The 27,946-nt window shown below is 39.1% G+C and overlaps 1 protein-coding gene across 1 annotated transcript; it reads right to left on the reverse strand.

Moving 5' to 3' along the window:
- Positions 1–10,605: 10,605 nt before the first annotated feature.
- LOC125894216 (sodium- and chloride-dependent GABA transporter 2-like) lies at positions 10,606–26,580 on the reverse strand. The gene is made up of 14 exons (XM_049585480.1): positions 26,465–26,580; positions 23,781–23,915; positions 23,557–23,697; positions 22,748–22,835; positions 19,712–19,844; positions 15,548–15,682; positions 15,360–15,463; positions 14,817–14,941; positions 14,525–14,637; positions 12,492–12,629; positions 12,237–12,339; positions 11,899–11,999; positions 11,329–11,499; positions 10,606–11,202 (listed from the first exon to the last, which is right to left on the reverse strand). Exons 1-14 carry the CDS (start codon positions 26,517–26,519, stop codon positions 11,095–11,097), a joined length of 1,650 nt encoding a protein of 549 aa, XP_049441437.1. The 5' UTR covers positions 26,520–26,580; the 3' UTR covers positions 10,606–11,094.
- Positions 26,581–27,946: the final 1,366 nt, after the last annotated feature.

The raw sequence follows: 27,946 nt of genomic DNA on the forward strand, positions 1-27,946 counted from the left end.
CTGCAGAACACCTCCAAGCAGGAGCTGTTGAGGATGGCTGGCTTATTGGTGAGTGTTACAACATTTCGAAATCATTTTCTGGGCTTCGCATGGTTTATTGACTATATTGACTGTGTGTGTGTGTGTGTGTGTGTGTGTGTGTGTGTGTGTGTGTGTGTGTATGTGGGGGTGGGAGGGGCGGGTTTTCAATATGTATGTATTATTTTTGTTTGTTTTTATTCTGTGAAGCACTTTGTGCTGCATTTTTAATGTATGAAAAGTGCTATACAAATAAAGTTTGATTGATTGATTGATTAAAACATCTCTATTGGTGATCGGGGATATCCACTAAAGCCATGGCTGATGACCCCCGTGGCCAACCCGAGGACCCCGCAGGAGCAGCACTACAACCGGGCCCATGCGCGTTCAAGAACAGTCGTTGAACGCGCAATAGGCTTGCTTAAAGGCAGGTGGCTGTGCCTGTCCAGCGCGGGGGACACTTCAGTATAAGCCTGAAAAAGTCTGCCACATCATCTTGGCTTGCTGTGTGCTTCATAACTTAGCCATCAGACAAGGCGTCCCTCTGCAGGAACCCCCCAGAGCAGACGAGCCCATGCCCAACGCAGAGCCTTTCCCACCCCCTAATGCCGCTGCCATTCAAACAAGAGAGAGGATCATACAGAGATTTTAGGTAAGTCTGCCTGTTAGCTGATCTTTGAAAAGTGAGAAATTCAAGATTGAAGGTGTGCGTGGGAAAATAATCTCAACATCATTCAACATTTTAAAGTTTATTTATTTAACATTTGCAATGCGCATGCAGCAATCTGTTTCAGTGACTCGTTAATTTGCAGGAAAGTATTTGCGTATTTGTTTGTCAGCTCATCCTTTATTTCATTTATGGAATTGGTGGTGTCTTGTTGATTTTGTTCCTCCAACTCCCCCAGCTCCTCCACCGCCTCCGGCTCCTGAGGGCAGGCGGGACTGGCTTGAGTTTCTGAGTTATTGAAGAAACATCACATTATCGTCACGTTTATTTTAATTCAAATTCACAAATTAAACTGTCTAAATAAATAGACATAGAGTGCCGTTTGTAAAGTGGCTCACACTGAAAACAACAACACTGTGCCACATTTAGCTTCAAACAATGTTTAAAAAAGTGTTGTGAATTTTCTAACGTCACCTTTTACCACATTTACAGCAATATTTGTTAACTTAGAAATATATTAAATAGTTAAATCTAAATATTAAATGTGGCACCTAAATGTTAAATGGTAAATCTAAATATTAAATCTAAATGTTAAATGGTAAATCTAAATATTAAATCTAAATGTAAATGTTAAATCTAAATATTAAATCTAAATGCTAAATATAAATGTTAAATCTAAATATTAAATATAAATATAAATGTTAAATCTAAATGCTAAATATAAATCTAAATGTTAAATGTTCAAAGTGCTCAAAGTACACGTCAAATAAAATTTCTCCAAACACGTTTCTTGTTATTTTAGGTAGTTATTATCACGCTAATGTACGTTCAAGTGTTCATTTCCCCCGATAAATTGGTTTTAATTTGTTATTTGATTCTATAAACACAGTCTGACCATCTCGAGCTTTTATTTTGGTACTTCCGGTGACCGGCAGTGTGAATTTGCATATTAGCTAAATATTTAGTTTCACCCAGAACATTTAGATTTAACATTTAACATTTAGATTTATATTTAGCATTTAGAGATTTAACATTTAGATTTAGATTTAAGATTTAGATTTAGATTTAGATTTAACATTTAGGTGTCACATTTAATATTTAGATTTAACTATTGAATATTGAAGTTAACAAATATTGCTGTAAATGTGGTAAAAGGTGATGTTAAAAAATTCACAACACTTTTTTAAACATTGTTTGAAGCTAAATGTGGCAAAATGTTGATGTTATTTTCATCGTGAGACACTTTACAAACGGCACCCCATAAATAACTGTTTATGCAACACCTCAGCCTGGCTTTTTATTTTACCTGCTCCAGTTGCAGATATTTCGTGTCTGTGGGCTGTGACGCGTTTTTTGGCTCTGATTTTAATGTCAAACCGGTTGATAAATGAGGCCCCAGGGGTCAGCCTGTCACCACCTCTTACATGGTTAGGTATAACTTCAATAGCAACCACTTTTAGGGAGGAAGGACTCCCATGTCCTGCTTGATCATAATGAACAGCCATGGGATAGTAAGGGTTTCTTGTACGAATGGCAGTTTTGTGCTCCCCGAGTCTGTCCTTGAATCTTTTTTTGGTTCTCCCAACATAAAAAAAAATCCACAGGGACATTCAAGACGGTACACCAAAAAAAGTATTACAGTTGGCAAAATGATTAATCTTGTAGCTCTTGTTAGTAAATAGATCCACAAACCTGTCTGTTTTAGACACATTCTCACAGTGGCAACAGTTGCCGCAGGGAAAGTTACCCACAGGTTTCTGTTTGTGAAGCCAAGTAGTTTGGGGTGTCAAGTAACTGTGGACTAGTTTGTCTTGTAAGGTGGGGCCCTTTTAGAAACAAAAGCAGGAGGTTCAGAACACAGAGTTTTCAAAAGTGAGTCACTGTGTAGTAGGCTATGCTCCAATTGCATTTGATAATATTTCAAATCTGGACAAATTGTTTACTATAAATCGACACAAAATAAATGTTTGATTTCTGTGGTGGTATATGTTTTTTGTACAAAAGGCTTTTTCTGTCCATGACATTGACTTTAAGATATGATGCCGCCAAGTCCTTGTTTTTATACCCACGCTCAGAAAAACGTGCCTTCATTTCTGCAGCTTCTAAGTTGAAGTCTTCCTCCTGGTTGCAAATGCGTTGAAGACGCTGGAATTGTCCAAATGGGATGTTTTTAAAAAGGTACGGAGGGTGGAAGCTGTCAGCATGCAGAGTGGTATTGTGGCCTGTGGCCTGTATCCTTGCGGAAAATTGTGGAGTGCAGATTCCCAGAGGATAATTTTGTTATTTTAAGATCTAAAAAGTTTTTCTTCACTCTGACTGTACTCCAATGAGAGTTCAACACTGTCACTGCTGGAGTTGAGGCGGCTGTGGAATTCCTGGAGATTGTGTAAGTCACCATTGTAAAAGAATATTAAGTCATCTATGTCCGTTTATCACCATACTGTTTGTCTGTAGTCAATGAAGAGTAAAAAAAAATAGTCCAATATTTTTACTTAAAAGAACACACAATGAACACACACACAAGCCATATTGCCCCAGAAAGTATTTTATTACATACATTTAAAGTCATAAATGAAGATAAAAGTTACAAATAAAGAAACCCTCATCAATATTGTAATCCAAGGAAATACTACACCTAAAAAATAAAAGTAGTATTTAAGGCACTTTGGGCTTTGCAATATAAATTCAAGCACCAGGTAGATGAACTGCTGTGGAGGCATGTATATTTGGTTTAATGTAAGATGTATGTTGTAAAATACCCACTGACTACATGAAATATTAGACCGGTAAATGCATCAATTATTCTGAAGTCATACAGAAAATATATCAGACCAGTAAGAGAATCAGCTTTGAGAGATTTGTGTCTGAGAAATCAGTGTCAGCACCACTGATAATGCCGTGGAGTTTCACAGATGAAGTCTCATGAATGACTGGGTCTGTGATAATAAAAGTATCACTGCTGTAGTAGACTGAAGAGAATAAAGGGGAGGAGAGCTCCAGGGGTGAGCAGCACAGTTGTGTGTCTGACCTGAACAATGCACTGAAAACACATACAGAAGAATCCGTTGTATAAGGTTAAACAAACAGACGTGTGTAACGTTGCCAAGTCCACGTACTAGCTCTTGTTTTGGCTTGAAAAATATAGCAAATGCCCCTTTGAGTTAAGATTATTATGCCACAAATACTGATCCCAAAGTCAAGCATGGACATCCATGTTCAAGTCTATTGGAACTGTCTCAACAACAACAACAAAATCTTATTTTAGCACTGAGATTAAAAGGAGGAAAATGCTAGTGTGGCTTTTTCCATAGGTAAAACAAACAAATAAACAAACAAACAAAAAAGCATTCCAAATCTTCCACAGATCACTGAATAACATGTTCTTTTTTAAAATCCATATAAAAACAACAACACATAACTTTAAAGTTCAACAGCTGTTGAATTGTGTCCTCAGGTATAAACTGGGAGCAGCACTATGCTTATTAATTCTCAGCAGAGCAGTGATTCTCCAAGAGGGGTCCGGGGACCCACAGGGGTCTCTGACACTGCCAGGCGCTCCCTGAAAAGTTTCCACATTCATTCATTTAAGTTGCTCTGATTTATATCTTCTATTAAAATATATTATCACCAGAATCCACATTTTATTTAGCCTTTGTTAGCATAGAGAAACTATTTCTTGGTGTGCGTGTTTATGTTCTCAAATGCACTTCAAATCAGCCCTTTCTTCTTTATTTGCCTTTGATAGTTTGTTAAGGTACAGCACAGTCTTACTTGCAGCTAACTCAATTTACCAATCCTAAGTCATGCCCCCCTTAGTTACTGTTGCTAAGTCAGACAAGCTTGGCAAAAAGAAACATGGTGACACTGGTTCCACTTAGACGAATTCCGCACTGTTTGTTAGAGTTTGTGGGAGTCAGAAAATTTAAGAAACCGACAGCAAGGACTGCGGTATGTGATGGAATGATGTATTCACAATGTTAACATTTATGAATGAGGCACTGACACACAAGTAGAGACTGAGAATGACAAGGCTATCAGTCAACATCGCTTGTGCACTGTATTGCTGTCTCTCAAATCGTGTACTTCTGTACTTACACTTAATATTTTGAGTGTATAAGTGCGTTCACACTGAGAAGTATGGAAAAATGCAGTACACTATGAGTACCCGGATGGTGCACTCAAAACGGTCAAGAAGTTGAGTGTGGAACTATGGACACTTCTCGCCCTCAGTGGTCGCCATCTTGGTTATGTAGCGGAAGGGGAGGGACCAGTTTTCAAACTGGAAATGGTGGCCAAGGACTGTTCGACCGTGAATGTCGCTGTATTGTACAAATACATGTGTTTTTTGCTCTAAACACCACTATACTGTTGTTCGATATAAGCCAGCAGTATGTTTATTGGGTTAATTTAGCAGTCTGTAATGATTTGGTACCGCGAACGATTATGCAAATGCCAATGCTAGTTTGCTAACTAGCTAATTTCATTTCCGTAGTCATTTCTGGTGAGTGCACAACGGCCGTGTTTGATTTGAGACAACACTACCCTGTCGAAATTCACACACTACGCCAATAAGCACATAGTGCACATAGTATGCTACATGGAAGTGTACTTACAGAAGTATGTGATTTGAGACACAGCATATGTGTCCCCTAATCCCCATCTGGAGATCTGTAAAGTATTCTATGTATTTACCACTGACAACAGACCATAGTGCTGACCTAATGTTAGTCTCTCTTTCCTTTTATATTGATGGCACCTTTGCAAGTTTTCAAACTGTATCTGTGAAATTTAACCTGTCTAGTTCAAACATGTTTCAATACTTTCAAATTCGTCAATTTTTAAAAACTCATAATCCTTTGTTTCCATCAATACCACCCAAATCCGGTATAGACACACTCCTTGAAATTCCTCCCATGCCTAGAGGACTTATTTCCTGGTTATACAATAGTATTCTTTCTTTTAAGGACCATACACTCAATATTAAGGGCGCATGGGAGAAAGAGCTGGGTAAGGAGTTTGATGATGACTGGTGGGAGAGGACTACCACTCGTGTTAACTCCTCTTCCTCCTGTGCTCGTCTAAATTTAATCCAGTTTAAAGTACTGCATCGAATGCATCTTTGTTAAGTTAAACTTTTATAAATTTTATACTGAAATAAATGATAAATGTGATCGATGCGTGCAATCTCCAGCTGATCTAACCCATATATTCTGGTCATGCCCTGCATTGTTAAATTTCTGGTCCTTTTATTTTAAAATGATCTCTGAGATTATTGGGGTGGAGGTTCAGCCGGGTGCAGAAACCGCTATATTTGGAGTTCCTGATACGAGTAATAATTTTACATCAAAACAATTAAACATTATTTCATTTAGCTCCCTCCTTGCTCGCAGAAGGATATTATTACTTTGGAAGTCCTCTGCCCCTCCTTCAACCTCATCACTGTTGGAGGACCTGATGACATTTCTTAAACTAGAAAAAATCAAATTTGTCATTCGAGGGTCGGCCCAGAAATTCTATTCTACATGGCAGCCTCTCTTATCTTTTTTTGATCAATTAGTTGTCCTTCCATAAGGCCATATGTATGTATGTATGTATGTGTATATGTAGCCTGTGTGTATATAGATGTATGTATGTATGTATGTATGTATGTATGTATGTATGTAAATATATATATGTATATGTATATATATATATATATATATATATATACACAAAACCCAAAACCAGTGAAGTTGGCACGTTATGTAAATCATAGATAAAAACAGAATACAATGATTTGCAAATCCTTTTCAACTTATATTCAATTGAATACACTGCAAAGACAAGATGTTTAATGTTCAAACTGAGAAACTTTATTTTTTTTTTGCAAATAATCATTAACTTAGAATTTAAAGGCAGCAACACATTGCAAAAAAGTTGGCACAGGGGCCTTTTTACCACTGTGTTACATCGCCTTTCCTTTTAACGACACTCAGTAAACGTTTGGGAACTGAGGAGACCAATTTTTGAAGCTTTTCAGGTGGAACTCTTTCCCATTCTTGCTTCATGTACAGCTTAAGTTGTTCAACAGTCCAGGGTCTCCGTTGTCGTATTTTACGCTTCATAATGCGCCACACATTTTCAATGGGAGACAGGTCTGGACTACAGGCAGGCCAGTCTAGTACCCGCACTCTTTTACTATGGAGCCATGCTGTTGTAACACGTGCAGAATGTGGCTTGGCATTGTCTTGCTGAAATAAGCAGGGGCGTCCATGAAAAAGACATTGCTTGGATGGCAACATATGTTGCTCCAAAACCTGTATGTACCTTTCAGCATTAATGGTGCCTTCACATATGTGTAAGTTGCCCATGCCTTGGGCACTAATACACCCCCATACCATCACAGATGCTGTCTTTTGAACTTTGCGCCTATAACAGTCCGGATGGTTCTTTTCCTCTTTGGTCCAGAGGACACGACGTCCACAGTTTCCAAAAACAATTTGAAATGTGGACTCGTCAGACCACAGAACACTTTTCCACTTTGCATCAGTCCATCTTAGATGAGCTCGGGCCCAGCGAAGCTGGCGGCGTTTCTGGGTGCTGTTGATAAATGGCTTTCGCTTTGCATTGTAGAGTTTTAACTTGCACTTGCAGATGTAGCGACGAACTGTAGTTACTGACAGTGGTTTTCTGAAGTGTTCCTGAGCCCATGTGGTGATGTCCTTTACACACCGATGTCGGTTTTTGATGCAGTACCGCCTGAGGATCGAAGGTCACGGGCATTCAATGTTGGTTTTCGGCCTTGTCGCTTACGTGCAGTGATTTCTCCAGATTCTCTGAACCTTTTGACGATATTACGGACCGTAGATGATGAAATCCCTAAATTTCTTGCAATAGCTCGTTGAGGAATGTTGTTCTTAAACTGTTCGACAATCAGCTCACGCATTTGTTCACTAAGTGGTGACCCTCACCCCATCCTTGTTTGTGAATGACTGAGCATTTCAGGGAAGCTGCTTTTATACCCAATCATGGCACCCACCTGTTCCCAATTAGCCCGTTCACCTGTGGGATGTTCCAAATAAGTGTTTGATGAGCATTCCTCAACTTTCTCAGTCTTTTTTGCCACTTGTGCCAGCTTTTTTGAAACATGTTGCAGGCATCAAATTCCAAATGAGCTAATATTTGCAAAAAATTACAAAGTTTACCTGTTCGAACATTAAGTAACTTGTCTTTGCAGTGTATTCAATTGAATATAGGTTGAAAAGGATTTGCAAATCATTGTATTCTGTTTTTATTTACGGTTTACACAATGTGCCAACTTCACTGGTTTTGGGTTTTGTATATATATATATATATATATATATATTTATTTATTTTTTGTGTAAGTGTAAGCTTAATTCTACTTGGGTGCTGTGTTTCAAAAATATGTAGGCCTACCTGTATATGTAAAAGGGCTGTACTTACATGTACATGCAGGTACATGCATTTAAATGTATTTAAATGTGTGCATGGTGCACATATATTTAGGGAATTTAATTTTTATTTTATTTATTTATTTATTTTTGCATCAGCAGTGGGTGGGATCAAAATTAAAACATAGAGGAATACTCTGAAACAAATCTATGTATGTATTTATCTGTACATTTATTCCTGCCAAAAAAAAAAAAGTCTCTCTTTCCTTGAGAAAGTTACATTAGTTAATTCAGGGCCACGCGTAGATCTACAGAGATAATATAAACAAAGAATGTTGGCCTTTATATTTTCCGGCTAACAATCCGTCATGTCATCTTAAAAATATGTCGGCAACCAACCTATCTGTCCTTTTCCAAATCTCTTTAACATTAACCTGACTGATGTCATTAATCTGACAATATGCTAACTCCTCTTAATGTAGCTATAGACGGGTTTCTGTGCAATGTCATCACAGAGATGTGCACGCAGCTAGGAGGCAGTTTTCACTGCATTTCTGGCAGAGCCAAGATCCAAAGCAGAGATGACAAGGAGTTATAAGTTTATAAGGAGTAATGAATACTGGGCTTCTCCATGAGATAGGTGTTTGTATCGAGCTATACAATTTCTGGGTTAGGGTTTGGGGTTTTCTGGAATAGAGTAGGGATCTGGTAATCATTAGTTTATGTTTCTAGCTGAGGTACTGTGTTGTGTAGAGATGCAAACAATGTTGACATTGACCAAAACCACTGATAATTTTGTGACCAAATACGAACTTCAGATGATGTTCGAGGTGATTTGTTACAGACACACACAAGCCTGTGGTGATGCAACTATGTTAACAAGTACTTTAACAACACTTCAACAGCAACTCAGCAATAGTGTAGCTGGTTGTGTTGTTGCATGTGAACACAGCATCACTGAGGACTAATTTATTGATGTAACTGGATCAGTCTGAGCTACTGAACCTTCCAGTGTAATTGGTGCCAGTCATTTCCACACTGTCTCAGGCCTTGCTAGCTAGCTGTCATATGCATCTTTTGCATAGATGTATAACAATATAATAATAATATCTTGTACAGTGTGTTTATGGTAGCTGTCAAAATCCTTTCAAATGTGGCAGGTCGCAAAGTGGTCTTATACACATTTTTACTTAGTTAGCTTAGCGATACTAACGTTACAACCATGCTCCTGATATTGTCAAACAAGGAGAGAGTAGACAGGCTCAACAACCAACGGAATCAGGTAATGTCGAGGTAAATTTATAGGTTATATCGGCAAGCCATGAAAGTTTTTGTGATTTGGCTAGCTCCTTTTAGCTTAACATTTATTTGAATAACCTACCACATTTCACTGAGAGGCCTGATAACTACAGTTGGGCTACTAGCTGTTGTTAGCTAACCGTTCCTACAGTGATGTATTAATATGCAAAGCCAACAGATCCATCTCTAAACTCTGGGCACTTTATTCTTGAGTCAACAAGTGTTAACAAACAATGCGAAATCTACTGATTACGGTCTTGTAACCAGCAACCAAAGCGTTTTTGTCCCCTCAACGTGCACACACCCAACAATATTTGTATACAAGAAACCCGTATACGTTAGCTAACTAGTTAGCTAGCGTTTTGCTAACATTAGCTAACTTAATATATAACTATAAACAGTCCCCCAGCCTAATCTTTTAACCATCTTCAAACTTTCATTTTCTTTTCGACATAGAGAAGCCGAGCACATAGCATATCTAAGTATATCAGGAAAGCGGAGCGGTGACTGAGGTTCTGTCACGTTCCAAGCTTGCTCAACTGTTACTGGAGCACTTAGCATAAAGGGGTGGGACTTAGGAAGGGCTAAATATCGACAGAGTGCCAAAGACACGCCCCTTCCGGTGAAGCTCATGGGACCTTAGATCAGAAAAAATATGAATGGCAGTGAATGAGGAGACAAATATTATCTTTTGGTCCCATTTGAGTTGTGATATGAAATCCAAATACGTCGTTAATGAATTTAAAACATAAATTTTAAGGTCAAGAAAGTCATACTTTGTGGTAAAACTGATGAGATACAAGTTTTTGAAAAAAACGTAATGAAACGAACATAACGAAATAAACTACACAGGAGGCGGTCGCGTATGTGATGTCATAGCTTTTGCTTGCTTCCTGCAGCTTGGAGTGACTGCAACCTGGCACAAAACACACGACATCTTCAATCATAAATCGATTAATCATAAAACAGTGGAATTTCAGTGGGGGAGGCCAAGCTGCAGGAAGCGAGCGAAAGCTATGACGTCACATACACGACCTCCTCCTGTGTACTCTTGAGTCTTTCTAATTAAAAAGCTTATATCTGAACAGTTTTACCACAAAGTATGACTTTCTTGACCTTAAAATTTATGTTTTAAATTCAACATATTTAGATTTCATGTCGCAACTCAAACGGGAACAAAAGATAATATTGCTCTCCCCATTCACTGCCATTCATATTTTTTCTGATCTAAGGTCCCATGAGCTCTACCGGAAGGGGCGTGACTTCAGCACTCTATTGCATTATTTTATGGGTTTTCCATGTTGAGATGGTGCAAATATTATAAATGTATGTCTACTATCTTTTGAATATATTTCTCTTGTGTTGTTCTTAGACTATATAAGCGTAAAGAAATAGGCCCAAGTATATTCTTTATCTTGTATTGGTGGAAAAAAAGTTGAGAACCTCTGCACTAGAGTCATAGCTTATGTACTTAATGTTTTCAGGCAAAACTTGGAACCTGATTATTTTATCATACTAATCCATCATTTTGTTCACTGTGATGGATTATAAATAATTCAAACCACTCCAATCCAAAGTCTCATTAAGTTCATTGTAATAACATCTGATGTAAACAGTGGCTATCTTAACAATCTATATCTACAGAAATACCCTACCTATATAACGTAAAAGTTTTAGTGAATAGGCTAAAAAATCCAGACCTCAATGACTGGCATTTCATTACACATTTTGTCCATTACCAGGGACACACAGTGAGGCGTTGATTCTCACAATTTCCTTTGCCATCACTGGAAGGTCCTCTGCCGGTTGGGAGCTTTTCTTGAGACGCTGGAGGAAGGTTTTAATATAGTCAAGGGATATCACTTGCAGCAGAACATGCACAGGTGTCCATAAAGTTTAAAAGCTTCAAATGCATTTTAAAACTGTAAAATAACACAAAAAACCACCACTGACCTGCCAGAGAGTCCCTTTTCCTTTGGCCAGTTTGCAGAGCATGGTCAGCGGAACCATTGTAAGAGAAGAACTGGCCAGAAACCAGCCGATCCAGTATGCCCACGAAGGATACACATAGGAGTTGTTGAACCTCAAAGGGGTGTATCTCAGCAGCAAAAACACAAGAGTGGCCTTCAAAGGGAAGCAAATCACCATTATATAAACATTACTGGACCAAAAGGAAAGCTAATTTCTCTACATATTAGGGATGGGCAGATGAAGCCTCACGAAATTCTGGGGCTTTCTTTCTATCTGTGTCGAAAAAGATGCAAGGCTTCGAAGCTTAAATGCTACACACACCTGTGACATCTGGTGGCTTGTGAAACTTATGGCAGCTCTTCAAGACAGGCCCAAGTACTACAACACCCTCCTAATTTTAATGGTTTAAGTCTCATGTGTGTGCAGTGAAATCGTATTTTTTTAAAGGCTACCCAGCCCTAATTGAAGCAGTGTGCTTCACAGGAATGAGAAAAGCTTCATCTGTCCATCTCTAATAAATATAATTTATTCTGGTCTCCTTATAACACCTACACTGCAAACAAGAGGGGTGCCATACATCCAGCAGTACTTGATCAGTGACAGAGGTTTGTACCCAATCATGTCCTCAATGTTGTCCGAGAAGCGTTCAGCACCTTGGACAGAGACAAGCACAGCACATGTACCATATAGTATGTAGTATAAGTTTCAACTTTTTCCATAGTTTTAGTCAAATTAATTTAGCCAAATTCTCAGGGCAAGAGCACTGCATATTTAAATCCTTTCTAATCAATGCAAAGTACGGAATTGGGACATTATAAGTGTTGTACAATTGGTGTCAATGGACCAAATAAAAACCAAAGACAGTTGTACCACTGATAACTGTATCTTACCATAAATCCATCCAATAACTACTGACTGAAAGATTGCCATCAGGAGAAGAGCGGGACCACTGCATACATAGTGATCAAAGATCTGCAGAATATACGCGCCAGCCTGAAATTAAAACAGGCAATAAATTAGGTTGGATTCCAGTTGTCTTTTATTCTGCGCTAACCAAACATCTCCCACTGATTTAAGTGGTAAAAGGCAGTTCACATGTTTTGTATTGGGTGTTCACTGATCTGAATGTTCTTCTTACGCCTTACCTGTGACACCAAGAGGAGGCCAAACATATAACTAATAGCACAGATCAGCATCAGACAAAGCTCTCTGCGATATCCTTTTCGGATCTGGGAAGGGTAGACATCTGACAGAGAGGTCATGATGCTTTCAAGGCCAACAAACTGGAGAATGACATAAAGACATGTTAGTGTAAAGAAAAGCTAAAGGGCCAGTGCGTAGGATTTAGGGGCAGAGATGATATATAATATTACTAACTATGTTTTCATTAGTTTATAATCACCTGAAAATGAGAATTGATGTGTCTCTGTTACCTAGGAATGAGTAGTTTATATCACATGTCCTCTTCTACGGTGGCCCAGAACAGACAAATGAAACACACTAGAAACACTCTAGTTAGGATGATTTGCATTTTCATGATTTTGTGTTTTCACTTCGGCCACCGTAGTTATCCAGCACACTTGGCACACAGGACCGTAACCTCACCACTATATGCCACTATATCACTACACACTAGACCTTTAAAGGGTAACTTCATTTTATTTTTAAAACTGGTCCAGTATTAAGTGCTGCAGCCAGCTATGGTGAAACAGACTGCAACGTCAGAGGGAAATTATGCACTGTTAATTTACGTCCAGTAAAAGTGTGTGTTTTTGTCACGACAGGCTCAGATTGTTATTTTAAGTGATAACTACATATATAGACCTCTTTTTTAAAGTGTAAGATCTTTTCTGTTTAACCAGAGACAGCCCCAAAATCACTATCATCAAACCAGACACCATATAAATAAACAGTCATTTTGTCATTGTAAAACTGTGACAGCCCTCTTACCTTCCTGCTTGAGCTGTCTTTCCCTTTTTAAGGAGTGAAGCAGGGAGTGTATCACTAATTAACTCTTTTCAGGTGTGCTGCTGCTCCTCAGTTACGTATATAAGCTGCTGGAGTCAGTCATTCGGTCTCTCTCACCTGGGTATATGCTTTGTTGTTTGGTTTAGGTTGTTCCCTTTTGTGTTTGTCTTTGTTCATTATACTTCACCTTACACTCAAACAACACGCACATGCACTACTGAAGTTACTGATTTACATATTTTATATTGCATTGGTTAGATTTACATTTTTGTGAAATAAATATTAAGTTAAAAGTCATGTGTGTCCTCTCCTCTTTGTCCCTCCCATAAGCCTGGCTGTGACAAAACACACTTCCCTTCAGGACACCTCAAACTGCAAACAAGGCCAATCGTGACTCTTTCTTTTATACATTTTTGGCCCATGGAAGGTTTTATATTTGCAAAACTTTCCTGGAGGAGAAAAAAAAGATTCTGAATTCATTACATCATCACATCTATGAAACAAGCGGGAACTCACAGGCGGGGCCAGCGGATGAGACACAAGCTTTTTTTTTTTTTTTGGTATATGCGCCAGGCGAGCAGTTCCATTGGAATGAAAAGGCCCCATTTTGGGAACTGGAGTATAGGTATTATTAGAAATCTACGGTGGGACTTACACCACAACTTCAGGATTATTCTGAATCAGAGGATGCAAGTGCTCCACACTTTACTGGTTGTTTGATAAGTAGTTTTGTTTATTTGTAAGCATGTAGGTATTTAGTGTAATTCTACCTGATGGGTGGATACAGCAGTGCCCTTCAGCAAGTGTCTCTTTCACTGATTTGGCAGTGGTTTTACATAATCCTCTTAAGAGAAGTGTTTACTGCAAACACAGCGTTGTCTCAATCTTGCACTTCATTCAAAGTCAGCAAAAGCAAAATAAAACAGCCACCTTGGTTTGTCTTTCCACTGTTCCAACAATCACCAACTCTGGTTTGGTTCAAATAAACCCTTAATTCACCCAGTTAGATGTGAATATATGCTGGCTACATTGGTTACGTTGCTCTCTCTCAATACTGGACCAATTTAAAAACAGTCATCTGCATGAGTCACTTAGACACAAAAAAATGAGAAAAACAGCGCCCAGGATGAAAATACTGAAGTTACCCTTTAACAAAAGAAGAAACATCGGAGGACATTTTCTGGGAGACATAAAGAAGGCTGCAACTGACCTGTCCGTCTATTCCTAACAAGATGATCATGGTGAAGAAGCACACGGACCAAACTTGAGGACAGGGCAGAAGGGTCACAGCTTGCGGGTAGACTATAAACACAAGGCCAGGGCCTGCAGAGTGAAACCAACAGCGTGTGAGCCATGGGTGTCTGCTACAGTGTCTTTTTTGATACAATTTTGGCAGAAAAATCATAAAAGATAAAGCTGAAAATTAAAACAAGAAAACAACCTAATATAGTCTGAAAGTATGAAGTATTTTCAACTGACACAAAATACATTAACATTCGTACCTGACTCAGCAACTGAAGAAATGTCAACACCCTGTTTATGTGACATGTAGCCCAGAACTGAGAAGATGGCGAAGCCGGATACAAAGCTGGTCCCGCTGTTCAGCAAGCAAAGATAGAAGGAGTCTCTGCAAATCAGAAACATCAAACAGTGTCTTTATTTTTCTCTTGGTTACACAGGGTTTGTGAAGTATTTCAGTAATATAATATACCAAACATGTTTACACACGCCTTGAATTGATACTATGTTAAAACTACATATAATCAAATTAAACTAATCAAAAATCAGAGAAAAATAATATATGTGTGATGGGTGCAAATAAATTTAACGAAAAAATAATTTTACAGAGGTTTTTTTGTGTGTTTTTCATACAAGACTATGGCCATTAGATTTAGGATGTATATAGTGTTTTATTTCTAAAATAAATAACGAAACAAAATAACATTTGGATGCTGTTATCTTAACACAACTGCAGCCATCAAAATAGATAATTGAATAGGTAATTAAAACAGATAATATTCTCAGTCATATCCTGAAGTACTCACCTGTAACAGTTGTTGTTGTACTTGTTGAAGCTCCCAAGCGTAGTCAGGCATCCCAGACATATGGCATAAGAATAAAATATTTGGGTTCCCGCATCCATCCAAACCTACGAACAAGTGACAAATTGTTACACTCCTATTTTTACTATAAAATAATCCAAATGCAAATTAGAATACAAGCTTAACAATACCTGTGGGTCAGTGAGCCGTGCAGGATTGGGGTACAGGTAGTACTTGATACCAAGAAAGGCTCCAGGAAGGGTCATTCCTCTGAGGAACAGCACCAACAACATGACGTAGGGGAATGTGGCTGTGAAGTAGCTAGCCTACATTGAAACAGAAAATAATTAAGTTACAGATTAAATAAAACTACCTTATAACCTATGATTGTTGAAAGGTTTCTCTTTTTTGTCCACATTGTTTATCAGTGGCGTCACAATTATTGTACTTTGTTAAGAGACTTCAGACACTCAGCTACAATGACGTTTTGCAATGGTTTGGACATAGATGTGTAAAGAGAAATGGATACAGCGATGGAGGCGGGGCTCCGTGCATTTCTAAAGTTGCTCAGTAGAGCATGAGGTCAAAAGCTTGGCTTCCTGGGTATAAGAGTACTTGGACCTTCTGCATGGTGGGGCCAATAGAGCATGGGATGGCTTAGGGGCTGTACACATGCTGCGTTTTTTGCACCATCGAATTTATTGTTGTCAATGTAGACGCATGGCAGGCGCGTTCAATTGCTATTTTTCAGGGTGCAATGGCTACACACTGAAATAAACTGAGTTCAACTTTAGGAATGCATCGTGCACCACATCATGTGACAAGGACCAGCCAATCACAGCTGACAGATATCTTCCCTTCATCAGTAAATATCAGTCTGTGATAAATATGGAGAAGAAATTGATCGTAGGCTATGATATGGTGCTTGTTGTTGTTGTCAGATGCAACCTGCTGCCATGCCCTTGAAAGCTGGCACAGAGTAGGTACAAGAGCAGCACCCAGCACCTGACCTTGCATTTTCCAGGTGGTTGAAGACTCAACGTGTGTACAGCCATCATGCCCTGAAAAATAGGTGATTAGGAAAACTTGCGTGGCATGACAGCATTGCACTGGCATTTGACTGCACCTTCTGCGTGTCTACATAGAAAACAACAGCTAAACAACAAAGTCATGCACATGAGATCAAAGACCACACAACAGCTAATTGATATGTACATGTCAACGACTGGACAGCGATGTCAATTATGTAATTAAAGCTGCAAGCAGCGTTTGGCGGGCCCTCGCACTCGCGCCCGTTTCCGCCCCCAGCTTATGTCGTCACTGTGAATTATTTAGAAATATCAAACATATTGCCACAAACATCAGAAAATCCTTACAGAGCTGAACGTTTTGATGTTTGAATGCTTTCTGTAGCTGTAGGTATGTACAAGTGATGTCACATTATGCAAATTAGATGAGTGAATTTCTTCCCATCAGATTCCTCTTCCTTTATTTTGAGGAAGAGACGACAAAAACAACACAAAACAAAATAAATCTACTGTGTAAATGTTGGTCCAAACTGTTGGTCCAATCATGAAAATAATGTGATGATGAGAGAGATAAAGTTATACAGAAGATCTGTTTAGTAGCAGTTGAGGTGGCATGTGTGCATCTTTAAAACTGATAAAATAAACGGTGTAGGAGGAGATGTGTTTTCTTGAGACCACGTTTGAGGCGAAATCTTACTTTGAAGGACAAATAGCTCACTTCCTGTTGGAATCAGGTCATGGGTGTCAATGCGTGATTTGTAAGTCAAACACACCAGTTTGTGATTGTGAGAGACAGCCACTTCTCGTGAACGCACGTGTCTTGTTTTATATTTCTACAGTCAAAAATGTGGTCAGAGGAGCGAGTTTAAAATGTGTTGCACCTAAGCTGTTTCCAGAAATTTCTCCTCTGAGTTTACATGGGAGTGAATGAGAAAAAAATCGGCGCTCCATTCGCTTTCTCCACTTTTGCTCATGGTACTTTGAGAGGCACCGATCAAAAACGGTAAAAGATATGAAGAAGATGAAAACATGAGTGAATAGATGAGACCTGTGGCAACATTTGAGAGCTGGAATGGAGTCTGTAGCACAAAGTATGGAGACGCTGTAAATGCTAGAAAAAGCCCTAAGATTGGTCTCTTTCTCCCCCCTGCTGCCATTCATTTCCTATGGGACAGCTTTCGAAGATCATCAGGACGTTTTTCTGACATCTCACCTTATGGAGGCCATAAAATCCAAACTAAGCGAGTAATGAAAAAGTTACGAATAACTTTTGATTAGAACGAGTTGATCTGTCATCTGTGCAAGTTTGAAGCCGATTGGATAAGCGGTGTATGAGAAGAAGATTTTTTAGGAAAGGCAGTTCCTAAAAAAATCTTACTTTGAAAGGGCAAATATCTCACTTCCTGTTGGATTTAGGTCAGGGGTGTCAGTGCGTGATTTTTAGGCCTTCGTGAGACGAACACGCCACTTTTGGTTTCATGTTTCTACGACGTTCCTACAGGCCGTGGCGGCCATTTTTGTGTGCCTAGGTGGCGCTAGAGAGCCCATTTTGGCACTTTAGGGGTTAAAATTTTTCACCGGTTCTGATGTGCGTGCCAATTTTGGTGAGTTTTTGAGCATGTTTAGGGGGTCAAATTCCAGTTCAAAGAGGCGGCGGGAGAAAGAATAAAGAATAAACACACCAAAAACAATAGGGTCCTCGCCTTTGGCGAGGACTGCTCTGTGAGCAGTCCTCTGCCTTAGGGCTCGGTCCCTAATTACGGTAGATCGCCCTCAGTGTTCGGCCTTCATATTTTTTCATCATTGTTTCATCAGTCAATGGCAAAAAATATTGGACAAAAAAAAATAACTTAATTTAAAAGGTGAGGGAAGCCAAGAAGGTACAATGAAGCTCTACTCATACAATCTGAATCTGTGGCATTTGGGAAAAGTTACGGGCGTAATCACGCTACTTAATTATAGGGCACTGACATCCAGGATCTTATGAAAACATCTCTTACAGAACAGTTTGCCAGTCAGCATTTCTGGCTCACTTTCTCACAACCATAGACCTCACGCTAGGCCTGCTCATCCACTCTGCCCCCCACAAATGAAAGCATTGGCTTGTAGCCACGTTTCACACCATGGTGAAAAACCTCATTCAGACACCAGTAATACAGTCTCCCAATGCTCTTGGCTTGAAAAAGACCGGCAGGTTAGAGTTTCATAACCGTTGCAGGTCTGACGCAATCACAGATTCGTCAGTCTTATTTAATGAGACACTTCCAGGTTATTTGCAAGCCTGTCTTTGCCCCTTGGGAGTGCCACAGTGTTTGATAACTGCTGCAATGCTGTAAGCATGTGTATTCACGAGACTCAAGTGGTTGTTTGGCAACCATCTGAGGAACAGTGCAATTCAAGCCACTGATTATGAAAACACTGGTAGAGGAGAAATTCAGTTTGATAACTGCCATGAATTTACAGAATTAACTGAATATATTGCCTGTCATTTCAGTGTTAAAGTTTAGCCCAGTAAATGGAGGATTTTTGTCTATTGTATGAACGCATAATTGATTTGGAAAAAAAAACTTCATGACTGGTTTATCATGATATTTCAGTCTGTACTGAAGGCAACCGGCAACCTTTAAAAAATTATTTTACTCTTACTGAGTCAATGAAGAAAGACAACACACACTCTCAAAAGAGAAGAAAAAAGTCTGGAGGTGCTCGGCCACAGAACAACAGTATAACATAATATTCTATTATGATGTTCTACTGCTTTGACCTGTGGCACTTTATATATTTTTTACTGTACCATTTGCTATTAAGCAGTATTTTGTATATATTTTTATATTATATATTTTTTTGGGTGTACTCAGTAAGTATTTATTACTCTTAGGCACTTTATATTATAGATGTGTTTTCTTGATATTGGTCTATTTAATACCTACTGATAGATGTTTTGTACTTTTTTCTCTTCTATGAGATGTTTTTCTATGATTACCAGGATTCTGCTTGGTGCTCTGATGATTGCCTAATACCATGCAGCTGTGTGATTGGGAATGATTATTTCTGCATGTCTCACCCTGCTTTTCTGTCTTTTCACACACTGAGGAAGACACTTGTCGAAACCGGTCTTTGTGTTTGATTGCCTATACCGGTGAGGTAATAAAAGTTGGTAACGAAGGACACCGAGTGTTGCTGGCTTTTTCTTGTTTATACTCTTACAGAGTCACCAAAGTAAAAATAAATAAATCAAATAAAAAACAACAACAAATTAATTCAGGAAATGAAGGATAATAAACACATATGATTTTTCTGAGTCAGGATCTGCAATTTTATGGTTACCTTCCCTGTGGATCTCACTCCCTTCCAGACACAGAAGTAGCAGATGATCCAGGCCAGGAGAAGGCACAAAGAAAGTTCCCACTGTATGCTTCCCAAGGCCTCTATGCCAGTGGATATATTTAGCACCCGTCGTCTGTAAGGACCAAGGTATTATTAATCAATTATTTGAGAAAATATGCATCTTAGCATGTCCATTACTCTCATTTAGTTCTTATTATATGTTTTTACCTACAACCAATGAAACCAACTGACCTAAAAGTTTAGAAAATGGAGAGCAAGTCAACTTTGTGCTCAGCTTTGTGCATGCTGATGAAAATACATTTAGACATTTTGATAAATCACAGGTGTAGCGCATGGACTCATTACATTTAGATGTCAAGAGAATCCAGAAAAAAAAGTCCTGACACACCTGAATGGAATGCAACCGTTATTAGTTACTTAACATCTGTAACTGACAAGTCAAATAGTCCAACATGAAAGGTCTAATGATCTTGAAGCTCTGCAGACTATTCATAACATTACATGCTTGAATGAGCAATTAAAAGTCCTTAACACCTCCAGTTCACAGGTGTCTTTAATCATTCTGGTTGATCAGACCCTTTTCAAGGTGAATTTAGGAAAGAACTATGATTGGAGTTAGGTGTAAACTGTCCCAGACTATACAAACATATCAAAAGAGTGATGGATGATCAAACACAAGTCTGCACATGTCCATGTAATCCTGACAAGAGGTCTAATCAGCCAAAATAAATTAAAACACCTGCGTTTGAGTGTGTGGGAGCTTTAATTGGGATGAGTCACTGATCAGCACTGATGCTGTGTTTACATCACATTGGATAGATAGCGGAGTTGGAAAACAGCTCCCGTGTAAATGACTTAGAGAACATTAAAAAAAACTATGTATTGACGAAACACTGTAACAAGACATACAATAAAATTGTGTTTAATTTCCATATAATTAAAGGTGCAATATACAACATTTAGAGTGTGCCAGGATTGCCTGAGCATAGCTCTCACCTCTGACATCACAAACAAACGTGAAGGCTGCTGAGCCAAAACGCAGGCTAGCTTGGGGCGGCAGTAGCTCAGTCCATAGGGACTTGGTTTGGGAACAAGAGGGTCAGGGTGTGGACTGACAGCTGGAGAGGTGCTTCCTGGGCACTGCTGAGGTGCTCCCTAACAGGCCACTGAACCCCCCTGTCCAAGGCAGCCCCTTGCTGTAACATCTCTCAATTTAACGCATGTGTGTATATTTCTGGCCTGTATGTACATGACAACAGAGTGAAGAAAATTGAATTCCCCCCCTGGGATTAATAAAGTATATCTTCTTTCTTCAAGCAGTGCTTGTCACGCTAATGGTGCTAACTGCGCTAACTGCGCTAACAGTGCTGACCGAGCCTGAAGCAGTTTGTTACCTGACATAGTTATTGTTATCATGTTTACAACTTGTCTGTTTACCGTGATCACACACGGACAGTGTGTAAATGACCATTAAAAGGTTGCTGTTACGCACAGTCACGCCGCATGCCACACATAGAGCGAAGCCTGTGTTGCATTCAGGCATTGTCACGTAAATAACAAATTCCAGCACTTGAATAGGCCATAGCACAACACAGGAGAAAGTCAAGCGGGCCGAACCCGAACCAAACCCGAGCAAAATTTCTGATTTGTTATCTGAACCCTGCCCGACTTGTCAGGTTCCAAAAAGTCCCGCTGGGTCCCATCGGGTTTGGGTCGGGTATCCGCACCCTGCTTTACACCTCTGCAGCTATGCTGTCCCGCCACCATGGGTCAGGACAGCATTAGTGGTAACTGCTGTATGAGTGTAGTACAGAGAAGCATTGATTAGCTAGCCATTCAGACATGAAGGGAGGGACTTACATGCGCTAACATGCATGGGCAACCAGACCACCAGGAAGGTCAGATTACAACACAGACAGAGGGAGCATGATTTCATTCTCTGCTCAGGACACCATTACACTACAATATATTTACATAACAACAGTTGTTTTCTGCTATATCAGTGTTGTATATTGCCCCTTTAAGCACCAAGTCAAATATATTGGGTCTTTCGGGAAAAATCGTAAATACGTATTATTGTCAATAGACAGTATTTCAGTCACTCTGGAGCTGATAGAGAAATAATGAATAATAAAAACAGATTCAACGGTGGCTAATGTAGTAGTTAAAATTTAAAATACACTTAAACACAATGAAAAGTGGGGCGTCAGTGGCTTAGTGGTAGAGCAGGTGCCCCATGTACAAGGCCGTTGCCGCAGCAGCCCGGGTTCAACTCCAGCCCGCGGCCCTTTGCTGCATGTCACCCCCCTCCTCTCTCCCCCCTTCACACTTGACTGTCCTATCAATTAAAGGCAAAAATGCCCTAAAAAATATCTTTTAAAAAAAAAAAAAAAACACAATGAAAAGCACAAGGAATTTGGGAAGTGATGCAAATTAAAACACCTGTGTGCTTTTTAGTTCAAGGACATGCTAGATTTTTAGATTTCCTGCCTCAGTGCAGATCAGATCACATCAATACAAAACAGATCTAACAGTTTAAACCCGTCATTTTGAAAGTTGTTAGAGACCCCCACTCCCGCATTATTCTGGCTGTTTAGACCTCTGCTCTGGTTCAAATCAGGAATTACATGGGGTCAAGAAACTAAATAATAAAAATTGGTACAGGTGGAAGCTGTGCAGCCCTAAATATGTACAACAAAATTATGATGTCAGTGAATCATTTAAAGTTTGCACAAACCCAACCAGTGTTTAGCAGAGGTCCATTTGGACAAAATAAGGGTAGAGCAGGTGCGTGTAGGGTCTCTAACATTACAGCCAGTACCAGACAATACCACTACAGAGTCTGAACAGATACATGATCTCATATGATGACAGAATTTTGGAAAAGCTCTGTTTTCTCCGTCCACACCAACATGCAAATAGCACACGTCTTTATCACTAAGGTTCATTTATCTTATTTTGTAATCTTTGAAAATGTTCAACTCAGTTCAGTCGCATTTGGATAAAAAAACTTACTGCCAAAACTCTATTACAGATGATGACGCATTCACAGGCGAGGTCCAGTTAGCAGTGGTATTATAGTTGTTCAATATCACACAAGAATCTAAAATATATTGAAGTACAAACACAGTTGACACTTAACACTTGTTAAAGATATACTATGCAGGGTTTTCCAGAAGCACAATGTATTCATACAGGAGTAATCCCTCTCAATCATCACTTATGACCCGCAAGAAGTGTGAGGCCTTGTAGTTATCTGCAGAGACGCTGTCTGTGTTTTTTTTATTTTCTTCTTATTTTGCTATGGTTGGGACGTTTATGGCCGTTACCCCCACAGCACTCAGGTGAGGTTGGGACTTTATAAAAAGGTCGCGACCAAGTGTCAGACTGTAAGCAGGAGGAATCCAAAAAATATACAAATATAGCGAATTGAAACACCAAACAGAGGTAAATTTGGGGTTGGCTTTTGCTTTCACTTTTGCTGGAGAGCACATAAACAAACAGGAACCCACAAACCTGCATAGTATACCTTTAAACACAGTTAAAAGTGAAAATTCATGCTCAATTAATGCATTATTAGATCAGTACTGCATCATAAATGAAGTGTTGCATACTGATACAATAAACAGTTTAGGTAAATTCCCATTGCCTAAACCAGATATTATACTCAGTTATAAATACAATGAAATAATGCAACATTTTCATTCTTTGTATGCTATTCAGATTAATAGTGTAAATGATAAAATGTTCACTGTTATTGCTAATAAATTTATATGTGGGAGAGAGATAATAGTTATAATGCTTGCAGAAAATAATTCACTTACCTGTATTCCATGTGTTATTACAGGTGGCCCATGGCAGCTCGCCAGAGAAGGAAGAAAAGAAATAGAGAAAAGCCCAGGCTAAGATCACAATGTAGCTGATACATCCATAGAAAATGATCATTTGGCTGGCGTATCCCAGGCCTGGAAACAACAGAGAATGTTAACATTGCATTGTCATATTATTTCTGCCTTAACTTGCTAAACTACTGACAGGTATACCTTACCTTCAAACAAGGGGCAGACCTTTCTCCAGCACATGATTCCTCCCTGACTGGTGTACTGGCCCAGCGATACCTCCAGTACAAACAGAGGGATGCCGCAGGCCACAAGGAATAGGATGTAAGGAATAAAGAAAGCACCTGAAAGTGTGAATAAAGCATAGTAAACGTCCCTGAAATACCAGCACACCACAATCACACTTTTTTTCTGAATTCCTCTTCTTCCTGGATATTTGACTTTCACTATAAATTGATACATATAACAGTTCACAGAGTGAAACCAGAAAATGCATTTCCTGTAGAAAATGTGTGAATGCTGACAGCTGAATGAACCACAAAGCAGTGCTAAAAGCTATGAGGTAGAAAAAACTTTGCAGAAGTTGTAGAATTTCAAAGTGGAGTAGTCTGAAGATTTGATTCATCCCATTGACTGCAACTCTAGGAAAATATGTCAAGGCCTCTGTATGGACTACTGTTGTAGTGACTCGCATGCCTGAATACAAGCCATATTGATATGTAATATTTGTACTGACTCGTATTGTGTATGTAGGCGACTATTTGGAACACTTAATGCAATTACTACAAATAGTGAACCGGAAATGTAGTACACTACATACAGTAAGGTATGTAGTAGGTTTGCATATGGACGGTAGGGACATGTCCCTGCCAATATTTTCAAGGTCAGAATTGCCCCTGCCAATATTTGACTTAATTCGTTCACGTTATCCTCACTCTAATAGTTCTATGCATGAAAATATGGCACAAATTGTGTCTCTTGTTGATTCAGTGAGGGACAGTGCATCTTACTTTTCAATGAAATAATCACGTACTATGACTGATTGAATGTGTTTTCAGATAGTTTTGGTTTTCAACGCTACACTTTGGTTTTCTGATAAAGAGCAGCGCACAGCTGCTTAAACTTTGCCCCCTTCAGAGAGAGTCCCAAACATGTGTCTGTGTCCGTCAGACGATCTAAAGGGGATTCTACCATATTAGCAGAGCAGTAACGTCATGCACATTTCTCAAAATATTATGACTTTATTTTCAACTACTCAGTGAACACAGATGTGTGGGATATGTTTTTATGTGCAGGAAGTTTTGAACATGCACAAGAGTCTTACTGAAACACACAAGCTTTTAAAATCCAGGGTTTATGAATTACTTAAACTAAATCAATAGCCCCTTTTACATTGCCTGTTTAACACTGGAATATGGCGCCATTATCCCACGCCACCCAGCTGTATATAAGGAACAATTGCAGATTGCAGGGACAGAGTGGTCTCGCCTTCAAGTTGCCACTAGAGGTAGTGACAGCACCAAAACGGTGTCTGTAACAGGACAGCCAGCAGGACATGACCATGAGCAGGAAGATGTGAAGTTTTGACGACATGTTATGGGTGCGACCCACCACGGGAGATTTAAAGAGTAGCTGTTGGTAATTAGTGGCTAACTCAAAAAAGAAGAACAGCGATTGTGATTGTCTGCAAATTGGGAATATAATGAGATTTGGGAGCTCCTTACCCTCCAAGCTGAGGACGAGATCAGCTGCCATATAACAGAGACAGTAATTGTTATTGCATGTTTTGCCATTGTTGTTGTTTAGAAAGTACTGCCATCATCTACGTATGTCACACTTGAGGCCAACACTGTTGTGTTACATGTCATGCCCATCACACTTCTTTTCATGATGCCATGTTGGCATGCTGTCTGTAATTACACACTGGAGCGGAGTAATGCTGCCGTCATTTGGTTCTGTATAAAAATGCAAAAGCAGTGTAAAGAAGGGACTTCAGCTGCCTTATAGCATGATCTCTGTGTGAAGAGGGCTAATATGGCAATGGTGTGAGTAGATGCCATCTTTCAAGAGGTTATTTACCCTAATAAAAGACACAAAAAACAGAGGACCAAAGAGTATATCAAACGTGTGCGTTGACTCAACAGGGACAATATTAAACGAGAAAAGTTGATCACAAGGAAATACATATTTGTAAGCAATACTGAGAGTCTTAATGCATTATATTCCATTATAGCCTATATTTATATTTTGAATTATCACTTATTGCCTGATTTTTGTGTTTTTCTTTACACAAATAAGACAAAGGACATTTGCCCCATAAATAGGCGCATAAAACTTTATCAGAATGCAGGAAATTAAGTATTTGATGCTTAAAATTTCCTGGGGGACCCACGCAATAACTTACTGTATGTGTCCCCCACCAGTGTTGACATTAAACCTACACCCCTGCAATAAGAGAGGCAAGTACTGTTGAATGAAAACATACAGACTAACTAAGCATTAAGAAAGAAGTGGAAACCCCTTTCTGTGACTGAAATGATTTGAGTTTTGAGATGAAAACCTCATCAACAAAATTGATGCTGACACACAGATGACTGGATTTTATTGCTAACAAGTTGATTTTGAAGCCTGGTTTTCGCCCACTGTCTGCCTACCTGGGACTTAAACGACAACGAGGAGCAGGAGTCAGTATGTGAGTAGGCTATTTGAAGTCTCAAAATAAAGCTTTTATAAGTTTAAGTGGCTTTGATAGCATTACGGCTAACATTAAGCTAGCATAGCAAGCTAAGCTAACGTTAGCTTCATTGCTAATTGCAGCCGTGTTTTACCTGCGGTAAGTCTCTTTGAGATTTAGTTGGGAATAATTTTGGTGTGAATAATTTTGTAGGCTAACCTTTATAACCTTCTGGTTGTGGTGTGAAGTTGCTCTCCCTCCTGTCAGTCTCCATAAGCTGTGAATAACATTATGCTGCATGCAGTCACTTATCATTACAGCCCCATCCCCATAACACTTGGGACACTGTAAAACCTAAATAAAAACAAGAGTGCAATGATTTGTAAATCCCTTTTGACCTATCTTCAGTTTAATACAGTACAAAGGCAGGATAATTAATGTTCAATCTAATAAACTTTATTAATTTATTTTATAAATATACACTCATTCTAAATTTGATGCAACATGCTCTTAAAGTTGGGATTGGGGCAACAAAAGACTGGGGAAGCTGTTAAATGCTATAAAAACACCTGGTAACAGGTGATGGTATCATAACTAGTTTGAAAGGGGCATGGTGACTTTGTGGAAAACTGCATGTGCAATCAGTCCAACAATTTGAAAACAATATTGGACTGATTATAGGCTTTAGGATAGGCATTTATAGGGATGATCTCACTTCGAAATAGACAAGCTCCATAGAAGCAGCTTTATTACAAGTTGGGTGGTGGGGGTGTTATTTAGCAATAATCACCTCAAAGTGTGCTGATAACCAGGGAGTATGCTAGCACTGCAACAAACAATTATTTTCATTTTACAAGAGAAAATCTGTTTTTTTTTAGTTAATTCAGTAATTCAGTGTAGTAAAACATCAGAAAATGGTGAAAAATGTCTGTCGAAAGTTCCCACAACCCAAAGAAATATCTTAAAATAGCTTGTTTTGTTTGACCAACAGTCTAAAATGCCAATAAATGTAACTGACAGGAGAATGTTTGTCTTTGTTTTGATTTTAGATTAACAGCGGACTTAAAGGTCCAGTGTGTATAAGATTCAGAGGGATATATTGGCAGAAATAGAATTTAATATTCATAAATATTAGGGCCGTAACGGTACATGTATTTGTGTTGAACGGTTCGGTACGCGACTTTCGGTTCGGCACGATCCTGTACCGAATTATTGGGCGCAGTATATTATTTTATTTTATTTTGTTTTATTTTAATTCCGTTTTTGCGAGCCGAACCATTTAAAATATCTAGTTCCCCGACGGACATAATTGAGTGACGGACCGAGTCCCGTAAATCTCCGCTTTCACTTTGTGCAGCGCATTCTCGCATTTTGACAACATGGCAAGTGAGCCTGACGAACCTGAAGACCCACCCGCAAACCTTAAGTCCTCCGTTTGGGAACACTTTGGTTTCAGGGTAAAATACGAAGATGGAAATAAACAAGTGGACAAGACAAAAGCAGTGTGCCAACACTGCAGAACAGCGGTCGGGTATGTACTTGGAAACACGTCTAACATGCTAACGCATCTAAAGAGACACCACCCGAGTTTGAACGTTAATCGGCACGACTAGAAAAAGCAATCTGGTGTAAACTACAATATCGTCGTCGTTTAAAAAGAAAGAGCGTTTCCCTGACCATCGCGCTAAAGAAATAATCAAC

The sequence above is a fragment of the Epinephelus fuscoguttatus genome, linkage group LG1 (genome assembly GCF_011397635.1).
Source record: "Epinephelus fuscoguttatus linkage group LG1, E.fuscoguttatus.final_Chr_v1".
Lineage (NCBI taxonomy): Eukaryota > Metazoa > Chordata > Actinopteri > Perciformes > Serranidae > Epinephelus > Epinephelus fuscoguttatus.

Bases quoted from the DNA above. Each gene is read 5' to 3' on its own strand.
- LOC125894216 (XM_049585480.1), bottom strand. From the start codon at position 26,519: ATGGAGACTGACAGGAGGGAGAGCAACTTCACACCACAACCAGAAGGT. The intron at 19,845-22,747 runs GTAAGTTTTTTT...TGGTCCTTACAG, and splicing joins TCTGTAATAGAGTTTTGGCA to ACGACGGGTGCTAAATATAT. The intron at 15,683-19,711 runs GTAACCATAAAA...GTTTCAATGTAG, and splicing joins GAGTGAGATCCACAGGGAAG to GCTAGCTACTTCACAGCCAC.